At 39.1% G+C, this 20994-nt stretch overlaps 1 protein-coding gene across 1 annotated transcript in view; it reads right to left on the minus strand.

Annotated features, from left to right (window-relative positions):
- LOC124395468 (rho guanine nucleotide exchange factor 26-like) overlaps nucleotides 1-20994 on the minus strand; it is a 54251-nt gene that overhangs the window by 12397 nt on the left and 20860 nt on the right. The window contains exons 8-12 of the mRNA XM_046863968.1: nucleotides 11087-11239; nucleotides 9704-9833; nucleotides 7628-7702; nucleotides 7462-7551; nucleotides 4197-4351 (exon numbers count right to left, since the gene is read on the minus strand). Coding sequence (XP_046719924.1) covers nucleotides 4197-4351; nucleotides 7462-7551; nucleotides 7628-7702; nucleotides 9704-9833; nucleotides 11087-11239 — 603 coding nt within the window. The remainder of the gene's footprint in view (nucleotides 1-4196; nucleotides 4352-7461; nucleotides 7552-7627; nucleotides 7703-9703; nucleotides 9834-11086; nucleotides 11240-20994) is intronic.

Below are 20994 nucleotides of genomic sequence, written 5' to 3' on the forward strand. Positions count from 1 at the left end.
TATATTGTGTGACTGTAAGCTGGAAAGAATGTAAATACAAAATGTGGTCAAAAGATTGTGACCATAATCTTCATTTGTGCTTTTTAAACACCCCATTCCACATTTAGTCTTCATTTTGCTGTTAGAAAAACCTCAGTTTCTCTGCGAAGATGTTCCCTTAGATGTTGGAGTGTGCTTGTTTTGATTCTCTAAGCCAGTTAGTAAAGTCAGGTATGATGTAGGTGAAGGTGAGGAGTTTTGGCCTGCAGTCATTGTTCACATTTATTCCCAATAAGGTTGAGATCAGAGCTCTAAAACAGACCATTTAAGATCTTCCACATCTCTCAATTTATGTAAAGCATTTCTTTATTAAGTTGGTTTTGTGCACTGGGAACAGCCATTCTGGAACAGGTTACTCCATCCAAAGACGTCCTATACAACTGTGTGCCTCCAACTTTCTCCTAACAGTTTGAGGAAGAACCACATCTGGGTGGAAAAGTCATGTGTCCTAATACATTTGTTAAAAAGTGCACCTTTAATAGTGCAGTCTGATCTGTAGGTTGGACATCACTTTCAAAATCCACTTGTAGAGCTAAAGAAAGCGAGCTGAACCTGAGAGAAGATTTCAGAATCTTTTCCTAGATACTACTGATTCTGAGTCATTCTCATTAAAAAGAGTTGGATTTTGAGCTATCAGAAGATCTTATTGTATGAGCCTCCATGCTGCTCTCTCGCACGTCCAGAATCAACAGTGTCTGCTCTCATTAAGGCAGTGGTGCTTTCTCAGAATTCTACATCTGCTTAGAAACTGATTCGAACCTGTTTAGAACCTGCTTAGCACCTGGTTATTACCTGATTGGAACTTAGTTAGAAACTGATTTGAACCTGATTAAGAACTTGTTTATTTCCTGATTGGGACTAGGTTAGAACGTGATTCGAACCTAATTAGAACCTGATAAGAACCTGTTTAGAACCTGATTAGAATCTGGTTAGAACCTGCTTATTACCTGATAAGAACCTGTTTAGAACCTGATTAGAATCTGGTTAGAACCTTTTAAAAACCTTATTAGAGCCTGGTTATTACCCAATTAGAACCTGTTTAGAACCTGATTAGAATCTGGTTAGAACCTGATTAGAACCTGTTTAAAAACTGATTAGAATCTGGTTAGAACCCGTGTTTAGAACCTGATTAAAAACTGATTAGAACCTGATTATTACCTGATTTTAATCTGGTTAGAACCTGTTTAAAACCTGATTAGAACCTGATTAGAACCTGAATAGAACCTGTTTAAAACCAGTTTAGAACCCATTAGAACTTGTTGAGAAGTGATCTACTGTACTGTGGATGTTCAGGGTATAGGGCTGTACGTCTCACTCACACTTCAGCACTTCAGTGTGAGTCGTTAATAAGACAGAGATCTGACATTCCAGCAGCTCTAATGAGTTTCTCCTGAACAGTTGAGCAATGTTTCATAAAACACTCAAGCTGTCGCCATGAGAGGCGTGTGTGTGTGTGTGTGTGTGTGTGTGTGTGTGTGTGTGTGTGTGTGTGTGTGTGATATCACTAACAGCATCTCCTCCTCTATGTATAAAGAATTTTCAATCAAACCTCCTGTGTGTCACTTAGAAGGAAAAAATGTGAAAAGAGATGAGACCTGAGAGAAAACCAGAGAAGAACTACATCAGATATTTTATGTGTAAAAGTGAGGACATGAGACGAGATGAGAAAAGAAAAAAGAACTGAACTGTGAAGAAGGTACATATAAAAATAGAGAAACAACCTGGAGATGATAAGAGAAAAGCAGAGATGAATAACTGAGACGAATAGATGAGAAAAGAAGAGGAACAGATGACAGAAGAGGAGATTATAAGAAAGAAGAAGAGATGAGAGGAGAGAAAGGAGAGAGACAAGAATAGTAAAAGAGACCAGATAGGAAAAGAGAAAGAACAGATGATAAGAAGAAAAGAGAAGAAAAGAAGAACAGGAAAAAAAGAAAAACAGATGAGAAAAGAAGAAAAGAATAAATTAAAGAAACAGAGAAGAGAAGAGAAGAGAGAGAAGAGAAGAGAAGAAGAGAAGAGCTGACATTTTAGAGTAACGTAAGAATGGAATTAGAAAAAAGAAAGAAAAAGAAAGAAAGTAGAAAAGAAGAGATATTGATCACATTGGATTCGTGTTGCTGCAGTCTGGAGCATATAATCATACCAGACCTCATGTCAGATCCACTTACACTGGACTTTATCATCAGAATAAGCACACACACACACACACACACACACACACACACACACACACACACACACACACACACACATACACACACACACACACACCACTGTGTCTTCATTCACCATGCCTCCTGTCATACTTGAATCAAATAAGCTGTTTTCTTTTCTTTAGAACTCAACATCTGGATGTGCACTCGCTCCAGCATCTGGGAGGAAACGAACGCTAAGTCACTTCTTAGAAATCTCCTCTTTTTTAAAGCAGGTGGTGCATTTCCCAATCGCAGCTTTCTGATTGGCCAAAAGTGTGTTAATTCCAGATTCTACAGCAACAACAGCAGTGTTGACTGGTTCTGGTTGGTTTATATTAATGCACTCATGCTACAATTTTCTTTTCACCAGTCTCCTGCTGAGGTGTCCATATTCCAAGCATTAACTGCAGTAGTGTAAAACAAGCACTGCAGGTCTGCGATTACCATCACTCTGGGAAATCCCTCGGAAATTTTTGCGGCACACGTTAAAGAAAGCCGTCGATAAATCACGTGTTCTACCAGGTCACGTCAACCGTGACAAATCACAGCTGAGAAATAAATGAGAAAACGAGACGAGTCAAGGTGAGGTGGAACGTGCTCGGACATGTCCTCGGTGCTGCCACACCAGCGGCTCTGTCCTCACCTGGAGATTTATCAACAGATCTTTACTGACAACGTTTACACTTTCAAACTATAAATGATGTCAGTGTGCCGCAAGGAAATACTTATCTAGACATCTTTTTTGTCTGGGAATAGAAAAAAAATCGTAAAACAAACACAGTTTGTTATTTAGCAGTCGCCAACGCCCTTATACACCAAAATCACCTCAGAAGGCATCAAAATAAACACACAAAACAGATTTCAACATGTAGACGTACTTTTCTAAAAAGTCATCCTCAGCGATGCAACTGTTGTTGCTCATTAACCTGGGAGGGTTATACGGTCATCTCCAAACAATTTGGAATTTAGTATTCTACACTGAGAAGATAAAGCATTAGGGAACCCCCATGACAAGTGAAAATAGACTTAGGGGGGTCCCCATGATTATTTAGTAAACAATATATGAATTACATAACAACTAATGACCCCCACCCCCATTAGACTTGACTCAACTCGAGCACTGGGCGTCTCAGCATATTCAGTACAAGATTAGACTGCAAAGGCATATCAATAAAAACTCAGGCGCTCATACAACCTACAGACGTCTGTATATCCACAGAGAGAGAAAGTCAGACTGACAGAGGGGAGGACAGATAAAAAGAAAGAAGGGAAGACATAAAGACAGAGAGATGAGCAGACATAAAGATAGACAGGCAAAAAGAGATGGCCATACAGACAGCTAGACACACAGACAAACACACAGAAAGTGAGAGGGCAGTCAAACAAAAAGGAGGGAGAGACAGACAGACAGACAGACAGACAGACAGACAGACAGTAAGTGAGAGGGCAGTCAAAGAAAAAGAAGAGTAGATGGATGGACACACTAACAAAAAAACAAATAGACAGATAGAGAAAGAAAGAGAAATGAGCAGACAGACAGTAAGAGAGATGGACAAACAAAAACAGAAAGTTAAATGAACAGACAAACAGGTAGAAAGAAATATGAACAGACAGACTATAAGACAAATGAGCAGACAAACAGAAATAAGACATGGGCAGACAGACAGACAGACAGACAGACAGACAGACAGAGAAATAAGCAGACACACAGACAGACAGAGCGATAGACAGACACACAGAAAGACAGAAAAAGAGATGGTGAGACAGAAAGACAGACAGACAGACAGACAGACAGACAGACAGACAGACAGAAAAATAGACAGATAGACAGACAGAAAGAAAGATGCACAGACACATTCTACATTCAACACACACACACACACACACACACACACACACACACACACACACACACACACACACACACGCACACACACACGCACACACACACACGCACACCTCTTCTTGCGGGTGACGATGAGGACGTCATTGAAAAGGAAGAAGTAGACCTGTTGCCGAGTCGTCTTCCTGGAGAAGATCCCGCTCTCTTCCACGTAGGCCGTGAGCTCGCCACGCTTTACCATCCAGCGTGAGGACGACACCAGTGGGAATGGCTGATAGACGGATAGACAGAAAGAGAGAGAGAGAGAGAGAGAATGAGAGAGAGAGAGAGAGAGAGAGAGAGAGAGAGAGAGAGAGAGAGAGAGAAATGTATCCCGGCACAGTAATCAGTATAAATGACAATATAATAAGAAGAAGGAACATCTGAAGAAAAAGATGAAGAAGAATCAACAAAAATCTTCTCCTTCTCTCTGCTGCTCCTGTTACGTGTCTCCAGTACAGATCATCCGTCTCCACATCACCCTGTCCTCTACATCTGTCTCCTTTAAACTGACGACCTGCATGTCTTCCTTCACCGCATCCATAAACCTCCTCCTCAGCGTTTTTTTACTGATATACAGTACTACATGTCCATGTTGGGTTGGTATCTGCATGGGGTTTTACATGTTCTCCATCTCAATGTGGTGTTTTTTTATGGGTTCTCCAGTTTCCTTTGTCCAAATAAACATGATAGGAACTGGAATGGCTTCACTAAATTGCCCAAAGTTATGTGTGTGTGTGTGTGTGCGTGTGTGTGTGTGTGTGTGTGTGTACTTTATAATCCATCCAAAGTACATTCCCAGCTCACATATAGCATGATCAACTTCAAATAAAGCTTTTACAGTAGATATGCATGAGTGTGTGTGTGTGTGTGTGTGTGTGTGTGTGTGTGTGTGTCCACATCTTTGAAAGTATGGGCACAATAGTGCTCCTGCTCACAAGGACGCAGATGATATAACAGCTGGAAGGGGCATAGCTTTTGAAATATTCAAGACATCTGCTCCCAAAACACCTGTGCCAAGACAAGTTTCCCACACTGTTCCCCACTTACACACCCACTAAACACACACACACACACACAAGTGTGCACTTTTGTCCACCCTAAGATAAGCGAACGCATGTGTAAGGATAAAAGCTGTGGGAAAGAATTTCGACTGAACACATGAACTTGTGGAAGTAAAAGCACTGTGTGTGTGTGTGTGTGTGTGTGTGTGTGTGTGTGTGTGTGTGTGTGTGTGTGTGTGAATTCATGCTTGACTGTAATGTAATGTGTATAAATTCCATACTACATCTACAGAGACATCAAACACTAATGCCAAACACAAACACACACACAAACACATGGATCTCACAATCAATCCACTCTCCCTTCCACTCGAGTGAATCGGCTTGAGACTGATCCAAAAATCAGCGTGATTAGCGAGATCCCAGTCCAGCGTTTCACGTGTAGCTTCAGGATTCGCACGAAGCTGCTATGGATTAGAATTTCAGCAACGGCTGCACTTTTGCCTGTGTTCCGCTCGATACGTTTATCGAGAAAGTCTACACCGTCTACAGCAAAAAAACTGTTACACAACGCGATCTTTAAATCGATGTTACAGACTCGTAAAACGTGGACGTTGAATTTTACAGGTGCTACACGCAGTAGAAAGTGGCTAGGGCACGTGTCGAGGGCCGGTCCAGTCCAGAGACTGTTAATCAAGATGGCAGACAACAGTGTTAGTGCGGGCATGGAACAGCGTGTGTGGATGAAGTTTCATGTCAACGAAGGGGTAAAACTTTTTTCTCTTGATGTTGCACAGATTTAAGCGTAGCCTTCAGGCTTCTCCTGTATCCCCCGGATCCCAGCACTGCTGCTAGGCAACCCAGGAAATCGAGTGGAGGACATAAACTACATCCAAGACTAACAACCGAGCTAGCTATTACGTACTGTTTCAGTGTTACACGCTGTATAACAGAGCCAGGGAGCGTGGGAAGAAGAGGAAAATGGAAGGAAGGATGAAGTCAGTCTGTAGTGTTTACAGTTTTCATATTAATCCCTGCCAAGACGCTTTCCAGTTTGAAAGTTTGGAAGCCAGTGTTCCACTCACACACTTGAGCAGCGTTTGTATAAAACTTGAGAGAGAAGATAGATTTGTGAGGACTCTGTTCCTCAGAGAGCACCGGAACCGTCACAGCTCCGTTAGCATCGCCGCATTAACGCCTCCATTACAGCAGAGACGTTTTTCATCACGTGCTTCGACACGGTTGCTTAAACCAGCTGCCTGGCATTTCTTTTTCTCTACAGCTGCCCTGATCTGGATCATCATCATCCCCCCACCACCCCCCCGACCCACTTGGCTTCTGTCCATGCAGTTATTCATTAGCTGTGAATCTGAGATCACACACCTACACATTTCTCTTTTCTCAGGTTCGGCTCAGACCTGAAGCTTTTTTGCTTTTTTTTGTTTAAAACCAGCAACTGTGTCTAAAATATCTGCCTGATACTGAAGTTTTGATTCATTTGCAATCAGAAGTTGGATGGAAAAATGAAGGACGTGTTAAAGGTGTTTAAAGAAAGTAGAGTTTAAAGAAAGAAAAAGAAAAGGCAAATGGGGTTAACATTTTTTTTTTAAATATGTAACAAAAAATGGAATTAAAATAATAATAAAAAAAGCTACAGCATTGTTAGTTTGTTGTTTATTCTTTTAATTTTTTAAAGAATCCAATTTCTTTTAAGCTCAAACATTTCAATAATTCACTTCAAAAAACTATAAATAATACAAATAAATCTACAGCATTATTATTATTTTTTTTTTATTTGTTTGTTTATTTATTTACAGGAATCAGATTTTTCTTTTAAATTTAAACATTTCATTATTCCACTTTGGAAAACTAAAAATAAATAATAAATATAATAATAAATAATATTACATCTACAGCATTAATAATCTTTTTCGTTTATTTTATTTACTTAATTTGTATTATTTTTTTTTCTATGATTTATTTATTTACTTACAGTAATCTGATTTTTCTTTTAAGCTCAAACATTTTATTGATCCACCTACATATAAAAAATCTACATCATATTTTTTGTGTGATTTCTTTTATATTTTATTATTTATTTGGTGTTTTTTTCCCCCATTTATTTATTATAGGAATCAGATTTTTCGTAAATCAATTCTCTTAAAAAAAAAAAAAAAAAGATTACAAAAATTAAGAAAAATTCCCAATAAACAAACAAACAAACAAGTAAATCAATAAATACAAAATCTAGAAAAAACAATAATCTTATAGTCATCAGTCACAGGACTGGGATTAGAGGGACGGTGGGGTTGGAATGTGAGCGGTGGTGTGATCTTACCTTAATCTTAAACTCCAGCTGAGAGTTGATAGTGTACATCATCTCTGTTCTTTCCATCTTCCGAGCTCCTTCATTACACTTCCGTACAAGCTGCGTGCACACATATGAACAATGTACAATGGTGTGATAAACAGGAAGTGAGGTAATGACAGCTGCAGAGTCTCACCTTACTGACAGACTGGAGCACTTTCTTACACGCTTCATACTGAGGGGAGTCTTTAGGCGTCTTCTGACAAATCGTCTAGAAGGAACAGAAGAATTAATCACACCATTCAATCTGCTTTCCTTATTCTGCTTTCCTCTCTCACTCGCTCTCTGTCTTTCTGTCTGTCTGTCTCTCTCTCTCTCTCTCTCTCTCTCTCTCTCTCTGTCTCTATCACTCTCTCTGCCTGCATGTCTGTCTGTCTGTCTGTCTGTCTGTCTGTCTGACTCTCCCACTTGCTCTCTCGCTCTCTATCTCTGTCTGTCACTCGCTCTCTGTCTCACTCTATCGCTCCATCTCTCTCACTCTGACTGCCAGTCTGTCTTACCCTCTCGCTCTGTCTGTCTCTCTCTCTTTCTGTCTGTCTTTCTCCCTCTCTTTCTGTCTGTCTCTCTATATATGTTTAGCTCACTTTGTCTGTCTGTCTGTCTGTCTGTCTGTCTGTCTGTCTGTCTGTCTGTCACTCACTCTGCCTGCCTCTCTCACTCTGTCTGTTTGTCTGTCTCACTCTATCTGTCAGTTTGTCTCACTCTCTTGTTCTGTCTTTCTGTCTATTTCACTCTTTTGTCTGTCTGTCTCTCTCTCCCACTCTGTATGCCTGTTGTACTCTCTCTTTCTGTGTCCCACTTTGTGTGTTGGTCTGTCTGTTTTTCTTTCTCTCTATCTTCCTGTATCTGCAAATCTGTTTTCTCTCTCTCGCTCTCTCGCTCTCTCTCTCTCTCTCTCTCTCTCTCTCTCTCTCTCTCTCTCTCTCTCTCATTCTCTCTATTTGCCTCTTTCTCTGTCTCTCTCACTCTGTCTCTCTCTCTTTCAATCTCATGCGTCATTTAAATTCCCAGCTTTAGAGAGGAAGAAAACCAAAACCAAACTTTCTCAGGCCCTTACAGTAAAACAGCTCAGGGACACATAAGAAGTGAAGAGGAAAAGACTGCGAGAGGGAGGGAGAGAGAGAGAGAGAGAGAGAGAGAGAGAGAGAGAAGAGAAAGAAAGAAAGAAAGAGAAAGAAGAAAGAGACATGAGATATGACGCCAGTGGCTGAGAATTCTGAGTGTAATCCAGACCTCCTCTAATGTAACACAACCACACGTCCGTCCTCTTTCTGGAGACCTCCAGATTCTCCAGATAAGGGAACGCATGCAAAGAAAAGAAAAGGAAAGAAAAGAAAAGAAAAGAAAAGAAAAGAAAAGAAAAGAAAAGAAAAGAAAAGAAAAGAAAAGAAAAGAAAAGAAAAGAAAAGAAAAGAAAAGTAAAGGAATACAACGAATGCATATGTAACATGTAAAAGTTCACTGCATTCTGGGACTGAAGAAACCTAAACACACGTCTCCCTCATCTTCCTGATCAAATAAACCACACTCAGCGATGAAGAAAGAGAAGGAAAATGTGTGTGTGTGTATGTGTGTGTATGAAAAAACAGACAGAAGAAAAGAGAAAGAGAGAGAGAGAGAGAGAGAGAGAGAGAGAGAGAGAGAGAGAGAGAGAGAGAGAGAGAGAGAGAAAGTAATTATTCTGCTGTGTTGCATAAGAGCGACTGCTGGGGACACCGGCAGCTTTCGTCCAAATTATTAACATCCTCCCAAAAACAAGGGTTTGTGTATATGTGTGTGTCCTTGTACTCAGGCATTTGTGAGGACCAAAAAGGACAAAATGTCCTGACTGTCACATAGTCCTCACAAACAACACTATGAATCTATTAAGACATCCCTTAACATTTTTCATAACGTTCTTTAATACATTTTCAGATGAATTCTCTGGAAAAATTTTCCAGCCAGATGTGGTTCTTCATCAAACTGTTACCACAGAACCTTGAGGCACACAATTGCATCAAACGTCTTTGGATGCGATAGCATTAAATTCTTCCTTGACTTTACATGGATTGGAAGATCTCCAAAATCTAGTGGAACATCTTCCCATACAATTGGAGATTACTATAACAGCAAAAATGGTCTAAATGTGGAATGGGATGCTTACATCCATGATAATGTGTGGTTGCTCGAGTGAGGTGTGATCATTTGAAAGATAAAGATTAAAATGACTTACATCCATGAGTAAAGGAAGCCTGGTGACTCTCTGCATGGGGAGTATCAGGAAGGAGATCATGGGAAGGTTCCGGCAATCCGAGTGAGCTTCGATCCGGGAGAGTACCTCTTTAAAGGTCGAGCTCTTATTGCTATAGAGAGAACATATAAAGAGATTTTAGCTCCATATAGATCGATTGTGTAGACACTCATTAAATAAAGTGACTGTGCTGCTCTATATAGAGACTGTAGCTTCATATAAAGCAATTGTGTAACCCTATTATATAAAGTGATTGTGTAGCTTTATATAGCATGATTGTGTGGCTTCATTATATAGAGCGATTGTGTAGCTCTATACAGAGCGACTTTGTAGCTCCATCCTGTAAAATGATTGTGTAGCTTTATCATATAAAGTGATTATGTAGCTCTATAGAGACTGTAGCTTCATATAGAGTGATTGTGTAGCTCCATCATATAAAGTGATTGTGTAGCTCTTCATAGAGACTGTAGCTTCATATAGAGCAATTGTGTAACCCTATTATATAAAGTGATTGTGTAGCTTTATATAGCATGATTGTGTGGCTCCATTATATAGAGCGATTGTGTAGCTCTATACAGAGCGACTGTGTAGCTCCATCCTGTAAAGTGATTGTGTAGCTCTATCATATAAAGTGATTATGTAACTCTATAAATACTGTAGCTTCATATAGAGTGATTGTGTAGCTCCATCATATAAAGTGATTATGTAGCTCTACATAGAGACTGTAGCTTCATATAGAGTGATTGTGTATCTCTATAGAAACTGTAGCTTCATAGAGTGATTGTGTAGCTCCATCATATAAAGTGATTATGCAGCTCTATAAAGACTGTAGCTTCATATAGAGTGATTGTGTAGCTCTTTATCATATAAAGTGATTATGTAGCTCTATAAAGACTGTAGATTCCTATAGTGATTGTGTAGCTCCATCATATAAAGTGATTATGTAACTCTATAAAGACTGTAGCTTCATATAGAGTGATTGTGTAGCTCAATCATATAAAGTGATTATGTAGCTCTACATAGAGACAGTTGCTTCATATAGGGCAATTGAGTAGCTCAATCATATAAAGTGATTGAATGGTGCAGTGGATTATAGATTTAAAGTGACCAAAAAACACATCTACAAATGTACAGTATATGGACAAAAGTTTGTGGCCACCTGACCATAACATTCATACGTGCATTTTGGTAACATTTTTGAGAAAAACCACATATGGCTGGAAAAGTCAGGTGTCCCAATACTTTCGTCCATGCGATGTACGTTTCTGAGGAATTGAAACATGCGACTGGGCTAAACGTTAGAGAGTCAGTTGCCCAATTCTGTGTGTGTTTGTGTTCGTGTGTGGACGTTGCCTCTACACTTACACTAGTCTCTGGAATGTTCTCTGCTGGTACACCTCATTCGAGCAGTATGTCACATAGGGTTCGAAGTTTGCCTGAGCGTGTTTAATCACAATATCGCTGATGTCATCAATCACAATATTCTGCTGGTGTCTGTCCTCCAGTTCCTTAAAAAACCTGCCGGAGAGGAGGGAAGTGTTTAAGAGGACATCACAACATGCCTAACATTCCACATCTCTGACTCAGAAGAGGGTGATCCCTGCTTTAGTCAACACACACACACACACACACACACACACACACACACACACACACACACACACGAAGAGACAGGAAGCTGTCCTAACACCTCTCTCTTCTCATAACCACATCAAACAACAGGATGAGCCCCAAAAGTCCCAAAACAACTTAACATCTAACACACACACACACACACACACACACACACACACACACACACGCACATGCACACACATGCACACACGCACGGCTCTGTCCTGAATGAACACACAGATGTGCCGGTTTATGGCTGAGTAATTCCACACGTCTTTTTTAGAAGTCGGCAAACAAAGCAGAGGCATCTGTAGAGGAATCCTGTTCGACCTCAGATTCAACACTTCCTCTACACTGCTTCACTGACACGTGCACACACATACACATACACACACACACACGGCACAACTCCAGGAAGCTAACTTGAAGACTATTTCTGGACATGATGTCAGCTAGAAGGAAAAACACAATGCCACAGCTGGAGTCGTGGCATTACAGGCTTCCTGAAAAGTGTCCAAACCTTCTGTGATTAAATAAAAGGCAAAGGTTTACTGCAGTGTGTGTGTGTGTATAGTATATAATAGTATATAATAGTAACTAAATCTTCCTGTGCTACTACCTGAAACGTGCATAGTAAAAATCCCAGCACACCGATTAAGCCTTTAGCATTAAGCTTCTCTTTTCTATATCAAGACTGACCCAGACCCCTGACCTTTTGACCTCAGATTCCTTCCATGCTGCAATTTAGCCTCCAACAAAAATATTTCACGTGTTAAGTTGGGCTGTATAGGTGAATGCATAAAAATAATGTAGGAATAATAATCACAGTAGGATATTATGTAACCAATAGAACACTAAAAGGGGTGGAAATGTGGGCGGGGTAGTGGGGTACCAAAGGTGTAGTTACTGGTAGCATGTCACATAACATTACATTAATATACCGTATTTTTTCGGATTATAAGCCACTACTTTTTCCCCACGTTTTGAACCCCGTGGCTTAAACAACGAAGCGGCTTATTTATGGATATTTCCTGAATTTTTCCCGGTTTCACAAACTTCAAGCCAAAAAACTGAAACCCATAACATTAGACCAATGAAATTTCCGAACGGAAATGAAAAAACGCACTTCACCTGTGTTCTGAGCTGCACGGCATCGGGAGAACATTTTTTTTTTTTTTAATGCACAACGATGCCAAAAGATAAACTCCAGAGAGAAATAGTTGTGAAAGGAAGGAGGAAGACAGTGAACAATGACTTTCTTGGTCGGCTACTGTTTAGATACAAGCCGTTGTAACGCGTTGAGTCTGGGTGAAGGGAGAGCTCGCTAACTCCATTTGCAACAGAAATCATATAAGCACAGACAGGTTTCCAAAACTCGTGCTTTTTAATTTTTCTTGGCAACAGCGTTATGGGTTAGTCAAAGAACCTTAGAAATTAGCATCAGAAAATAATAAGGACATATTCCTCGGTCTTGAACACATGCAGTAATACCGGAAAAATGCAGTGGCGGCAGGCTATTCTCAAAATACCGCTCTGCTCCTAAAGGAAGCGCAACATATTTCACCGTTACACCGTGTGTACCGTGTCTTCGTTAAAGCCTGTGTAAAGTTCATTAGTGTAGACACTATAGGCTTATAGACAGGTGCGGTTTATTTATGTTCAAAATAAAAATATTTGTAAAATTCAGTGGGTGCGGCTTATATATGGATGTGCTTTATAGTCCGGAAATTACGGTATATACAGGGGCGGTCAAATTTAACACGAAAACGCAAATTCATTTAACGACAACTTTATTAATGCTAGATTAACATAGCGTGCATTTCTGTTTGACGATTTTTATTACAAATATAAATAAATACATATATAAAAGCACAGAAATTAAACTTTCAACGCAACGCACGTTTATTCACGACGTCCTTTCTTCACTCAGAAAATTTTTTTATATATATTTTAATCAAGGAACATTTTTTTTACTGATGTGCAAAGTCTTAAATCAAACACCAAAATCCCCCATCATACGCACATCTGGCAATTAAACCCGTCCGTGTGGAAACATAGCAAAAAAGTTCCTTTTGGTGTCCTGAAGATTTGTCATTTAAAACACCATAATCACTTTAAAACATTTACAATAATATTTCCTTCATGCTCAATGTTGAGTTTGGTTTCACTAATAAACACATATTGGTATAAAGCATTAATATTTGTCCATGGCCATGTTGATTCATTTGGAACGTAACTAACAGCAAGTTGTGGATTATCTTAAAATTTGTAGGAATCCGTAGTGGGACCAATTGTTCAGGAACTTTAGGAATAACATTTTAAACTATGTATTTGATCGAATACTGTACACTATTATGTTTTTAAACTGACATTATGTCTAGATGAATTTATTAAGGTAAAGTTTCTTTTCAGCATCTTTCTTTTTTTATATTTAAAAGGCAAAAACTAATTGTGGAAAATAACCCAAACTCCACTTTACAAATCACTGAACCCTGGAGACTCCGTCCATAAATGCTACAGTTAAAAAAATCATCATATTGACAGTTACAAATTCCTACATTAGCATATAACACATATCATGGCAGAATTCGTGTTACTTCCTGTGATGTAGCTTACAGTTTTGTCAGTGCTGCTCTGATAGAACAAATTTATCAACACCTTCTGACCAATCAGATTTCAGCAGTTAAGCAAAAATGTTTCTCACTGGAAAACAGTGAATCCAATGATGTCCAGATGATCAGATGTGAGAGATGCGTTTGACCTGAGCTCTGACAGACGCGATAAACGACAGGATTTTTAAAGTGTTTGACGTGACCCATGACCTGTCGCTCCTAGCAAACCCACAGGTAGCAAACTTAGCTTAGATTTAGTGCTGAGTGTGAAGTGAATGAAGAGTTCAGCTCATTAATATCCACACTCAAGAACTTAAAGAAGTGAGCAAAATTCAGGAGCTGGAAACTATACTGTGTGTGTGTGTGTGTGTGTGTGTGTGTGTGTGTGTGTGTGTGTGTGTGTGTGTGTGTGTGTGTTTTAAAAAGGATTAGACACAACAGCTTGATAAAATGTTTAACAGTATGCAGAGCCTGCAGCTCTCACACACTTTGATGGATTAACATCAATCATGCAACGCCTGATTCTGCACACACACACACACGCACTCACACACGTTGCAATTTATTGCAGCTTTAAACACACCTTACACTGTATTCTAAGCACACTGTGATAAATAAAGGATATAGTGTGTGTGTGTGTGTGTGTGTGTGTGTGTGTGTGTGTGTGTGTTTTAAAATCATTAGATGGTAATGTTTAATATAAGATGTATGTTTGGGCATGCAGCTGTTACTATCTTTGTGTGTGTGTGTGTGTGTGTGTGTGTGTGTGTGTGTGTGTGTGTGTGTGTGTGTGCATGTGTTTGTGTCATAACTGGATTCATATCAATCATGTAACATCTTATCTGTCTGATCCTGCACACTCATACTCTACACACACACACACACACACACACACAAATTTACTATATATCCACTTTAACCACTCTGTGATCAACAAATGAAGAATATAGTGTGTTTTTGTGTGTGTGTGTGTGTGTGTGTGTGTGTGTGTGTGTGTGTGTGTGTGTGTGTGTGTGTGTGTGTACACACTTGACAGGAGGACTCCCTGCACAGCTGCTGCTACACACCAACAGGATGGCTTTTGTCACGTTTACAAGATTCCAGAAGAATCGGTATGAATGTTTGTGTCATGTGGTATTTACAACGTCAGATTCCTGATTCCACAACTGTGCTCTTTCAAGCATGGGTCATTTCAGATCTGAAGGAAACACTGATGTTCCTGATGGTCTTCATCTTTCATGCACCATTCAATGACATAATGTCTCAAATATTTAACCTTATGTATTATTTAGCTTGTGCTCAGCGTCTATACATTTGTGTTGCCAAGTAAGTACTGTATGTTAATCACGTGCTTGTCCATATCCCTCCATCTGTACACTACAATATGAACTGAATAAACAACTCCAAAGATCAACATTTACTAACAAACAAGCTTCGAAATACTCCGATAACATCTTAAAGCCCCGCTCACAGGCTAATCGGGAATCACAATGTTGTTTTTAATCCTTGGATATGAAGTGCGAATTCAAAAATATTAGCATGAATGACGAAGAATTAGCACCCATAATGATGCTGACTAGACGCCAATGTACTATGAGGGTAAATGTACTTAGCAATGCTTTCTGAGCCATTTTACTTAAATTTCTGAGGTAAATCTTGACCTTTACGGTTGTTTGAATTCGTTTTCGTAGCAGGATTGCCTTAAGACAGTCTTCAAATAACTTCAAAAGTACTTTTGAACAGCATTTTTGCCTCGCGCAGGTCTGTTGAAGGCATGTAGAGACTGCTAATGAGAAACTTTATTTTAATTGCATGTCCCGTGCTAGGAATTTCATGCTAGATTCCTTTAAAAAATTAGCTAACCAAGCTAACTGTAATAGATGCATGCTTCACGTGGGTCAAAAAGTAAATGGGGCTTAAACTGCAGGTAGGAACTAAAGTGTTCATTCGTTGTAAGTTGCAGCCATAATATACTTTATCTTATATTTAAATTAATCGAAATTGGCAAATATTTAGAGCAACTTACAATGATCTTATTTAAACAGCTGAGCAGTGGTAGGGAATGGAACTCACAACTCTCTGATCATGACCTCATGATATACCGATCGTCCAAGAATGACATCAGAGTTATAAAGTGGAACATTCACACTCAGCGAAACGATGCTTAACTCTATGTTTGTCCTGTAAGCGAAAAGAAAAATAACTCTCACACACAGAAACACACACTGTCCACATGTGACCACACCCAAAAAATCAGGACATCATTTTACTTCAAATATTTTCATCAAAATATCAAGCTCCATTGAAATCATTGTAAATGTTTCTCTTCATCCTCGTTACTCTTCCAGTTATGAATCATGAGCTGTCAATCAACACCCTAAGCCCCGCCTCTATAACAGTTTAAACCTGCATTACTTCGCAGTCCAAACCTCTTCATCTTAAATCTCACCGACACAAATGCCATTTCTTTCACCGCTTCGGTCCCACGTCCTGGTTCTGACGTGCGTTCCTTGTCGACCCTTTTTTTCAAGGCTGAGTGATTTAAATGCAGCTGTCAGACTCCTCTCGGGGCATTTCACACTGATGCCTGCATTCTTTACATTCCTTCTATAGAGGGCACATGTATGAATCTACACAAATCTACACTCTCATCCAGCGACTAACAACAATATATTATTTATAACACTGAGCTGTTGAGAGTTAGGGGCCTTGCTCGAGGGGCCCAGCAGTGGCAGATTTCAGGTGCTGGGGTTTGAACTCAAAACCTTCTGATCAGTGGGCTGATGTTTTAACTATTGAGCTTCCCTCATGCAGAGCCCCATTACTCTCAGATTTCATCATCTTTACATTAAATATAGTCTTTTCACAGAAATATAAAGTTGCCCAGTTTGTTGCATATAAACAAAAGGAACATGCGTGTCGCATCAGATTGATATTTTCTACTGACTTTCTACTGGTTTCATATCACAAAATAACCCTGCATAATTAATCAGCTACAATTTTTCATATTTTATATATATATATATATATATATATATATATATATATATATATATATATATATATAGTGTGTAAACATAATATATAATATAGTACATAATATAGTGTGTAAACATAAAACTTTTAATACCATCTCGTATGTGTATATACATTCAGGTCCATAAATATTGGGACATAGACACAATTCTAACATTTTTGGCTCTATACACCATTTCAAATCTATTGTGGTGGTGTATAGAGCCAAAAATGTTAGAATTGTGTCGATGTCCCAATATTTATGGACCTGACTGTATATACACATACGAGATGGTATTAAAAGTTTTATGTTTACACACTATCACCTTTAAAATAGTCCCCTTGAACAGCAATACACACAAAATAAATGAACAAAAATAAAGAATTGGTATATATCAATAATTCATATATTATATAAATAATGAGGTGGTGTGTAATTGTTGTGGAAGAGTTGCTACACAGATTGTTTATGTGAGTATGTAATGTTGTTCTCATCAGTCAGGAGTCCATTATACTTTACTGGTGTAATGCTAGAAATACACAGCAATGCAGTAATATCTCTCTCTCTCTCTTTCTCTCTCACTCTCTCTTTCTCTCTCTCACTCACTCTCTCACTCTCTCTTTCTCTCTCTCTCTCCCTCCCCTGCCTCTCTCTGGCTTTTTTTTCCGCATATAATGGTCCAGACTCCCACTCTTGTACTTGCCCTTCTCTGAGAAAAGTGAGTGTGTGTGTGTGTGTGTGTGCACCGTTTTACTTAATCCTGCTCGCTCTAGCATCTGAGGATCAATAAAAAAGAAAATGGACTCAAATGTGTTTTTTGCACTTTGGTTACAAACTTATTTTTTGGACATTGATGGCCCAAATACTTTTATGTTTATTATTAAAAAAAAAAAAAATCAGACACATGGAAAAGCAGTATACAATACTGTATGAATTGTATTCATCTAAAAAAAAAAAAGGTTCAAATATAACTAAAAATGTACATTCAAATAAAAAGAAAAAAATGCTAATAAAATGCCACGTTGAGAACATGGACCCTTGGAAGCAGCCCCAGAATGCATTGCTTTTGTTAGGTTAAGATAATTAAATAGATAAATCCTTTGATGCTTTGATGTCGTGTGCATTTACATGTACGAGGTGGTATCAAAAAAGTTTCGAGACTAGTTTTGTAACATGCCAACAGATAGCAGCACGCACAGTCACAGGGAGCGCTGACCTTCATAAGCCAGTGCTCCAAGAGACGTTTTGCCTTACAATGATCTCATTTTTACTGATATATATATATATATATATAACTGAGCATTAGAGGGTTAAGGAGGAGCTTGTTGGATGCTGGGATTTAAACTCATGACCTTTTGAGCTACCTAAACTCATATGCTGTTGAAGATCACATGCTCAATGTCAAGATTCATATTTAAACAGGATGGATATTTATTATCACATGGCTGTGATATTGCAATGCACATTGTGTGTGTGTGTGTGTGTGTGTGTGTGTGTGTGTGTGTGTGTGTGTATGCAGGCAGGTTTCTATTGCTCACAAATGAGGAAACCACTAGTAGGTAATTTCAGCGAAAACTAGCTATGAGCCACGCCCCAAAACTCAAACTAACACTTGATGGTTTGAACCTACCAATAGGTTCATGGGTGACATGACTGAAAGATGTTCATGCCTCCTTGTAGCTGGAGGATGGTGGTCCAAATGATTGTTTCAGATACCACAGAGAGTTTATCCAGGACATGAAGAGGACTTCACAGTGGATCACAAAGCATGCAATATCTTCAATTGGATTTCGAGGAAATACACATGCGGGTACATTATCAGGCGCCGAAACATGGTGAGTAAACACAACTGGGAGTGTGAACACGGCTTATCTCGCTCCGAGGTCACGGTGTGTTAGAGAACACACACACTCGCCAAACAGGATGTTCATGGAATCTATAATCCTTTTTAATTCCTGACCTGAGAACAGCCCAGGGCAATATGACCATGCGTCTTCATTAACGTAATCGTTCTTCTTACAATACAGGATGTTGAGAGATGAGCTCTGGGATACTTCCATAACAAAATCCATTCAAACGTCAGTGAGAGTCTTTTCAGTGTTTTTCTTTCGTCAGTGGAAGCCAGCTCTTTCCAGGCTCGTGTGATAAACAGCAGCAGGATCGAGCTCAGGCTTTTCTATTCAAACCCAAAAATCATGTGACATCATGAGAAAGTAGAATCTACTGTATTCATACCTGCTGCAAATGCTGGATGTTCACTTCTCATCAATAACAGAAGAAAATTCATTGTGCCTCTCGTGCCGTGACTCGTTTCAGATACATCGCTGACGCCACGCTGACTTGTGCCAGGGAAATCCAGGCTATAGATCATTATGGTCGCTCGCAAACCTCTGCCAAGCTTCGGCTAGCAGCGTTGCTCGAACTGAGATAATATTTACATGACTTTAATCGAACTACGGCAGGTGACTCAAGCTTCAGATGAACTCATACGATAAAACTGAAGAGCTGTAGAGCGGAAGAGCTTATTTAATAACGCTAGATTTAAGAAAAAGACATGAAAATATGTGAAAGTGATATAACATGAAATGTGCATATAACATGAAATGTAACAATAAACGGATAAACTAAAGATATTAGTTTATCCGTTTATTGTTACATTTCATGTTATAAGCCCCATTGGGCTTCTTGGGGCCCCTGATCAAGGCCCTCAACACTCAGTGCTTCCTAACATCACTGGGATATGTGAAGAAAGAATTTTACTGTGCTGTGAACTACATATGACATAAACCACCTTCCTTTTTCTTTCTTTCTTTCTTTCTTTCTTTCTTTCTTTCTTTCTTTCTTTCTTTCTTTCTTTCTTTCTTTCTTTCTTTTCTTCTATAATCTATAATCTATGGAGTGGTAAAAAGTTTGTTCCCATTATCACTTAGCTAACTGCAGATATAAATACTCAATTTTTCACTTTCTTTCTTAAAAGAACCCCGTAAAAACAGCTGTACCTCAGACTATTACAATACAATAAAGGCTCCTTTCCAAAATAAAATATCCATTATCCATGTAATATTGGTCTTAGATTATATAAGCTTTTACTATAGAAACTCTTACAATCTGCTGCACTACTATCATAGAAAATACAAAACCTTCTGACCAATCAGATTCGAAGAATTCAGATGCACTTAGTTATCATTAGGACTGTACTGGTAAACAATAGAGAATAAAATAAAAGTGGGGAAATAAGGTAACAGCTACTGGAGGCAAAGTTCAGACCTGTTAATACATGAGTGTTGCGTTGTGTAACCAGCTACAGGTTTGCATCAGACACACGCTCTCTAGAAATCCAGCTGGCACAGAACAGATTACATGAAAGAAGGCACAAACCACAGATAGATGGCATTGAGCCGCCGTCGGTTAAACATCGGGATTTTGTGGACGACAAAAGCCGAGAAGTAGAACCTACACCAAAATGTGCGCTGGCCTTTTCTAAATATTTGTGATTTTGGCAAATATACTACATGCGCAAAAGTATAACACCCATTGTTGTTGTTTTTTCAGACATAAGTGGTTCTTCCACAAACTGTTACCCACAATGTTGGAGGTACACACTTGTATTGGATGCATGAAATTTTCCCTTTACTTGAACTTGGAGACCCAAACCTGTTCCAGCATCACAAATCTCCTGTGCACAAATCCAGCTTCATTACAATATGCTTTACATGGGTTTGGAAGATCTAAAATGGCCTGCTATAGTGCTCAGACCTCAACCTCAAGAAATTGGGGTTTGGGTTTCCAAGTTCAAGTGAACGTCACTTTATATACCGCATCCAAAGACGTCCTATACAACTGTGTGCCTACAGCTTTGTGGTAACAGTCTGGAGAAGAACCACATATGGAAAGAAAGGTTCAGGTGTCCACAAATTTTTGGCAATAGAGTGGACGTATGTGGCAGCAGGTACAAGTCCCATTTTGGAGATGAACGAAAAAAGAAAGAATTGAGCAAACCAAATGAATCAAATATTTATGTGTATGTTGTT

The sequence above is a fragment of the Silurus meridionalis genome, chromosome 13, assembly GCF_014805685.1.
Source record: "Silurus meridionalis isolate SWU-2019-XX chromosome 13, ASM1480568v1, whole genome shotgun sequence".
In the NCBI taxonomy this organism is placed as follows: domain Eukaryota; kingdom Metazoa; phylum Chordata; class Actinopteri; order Siluriformes; family Siluridae; genus Silurus; species Silurus meridionalis.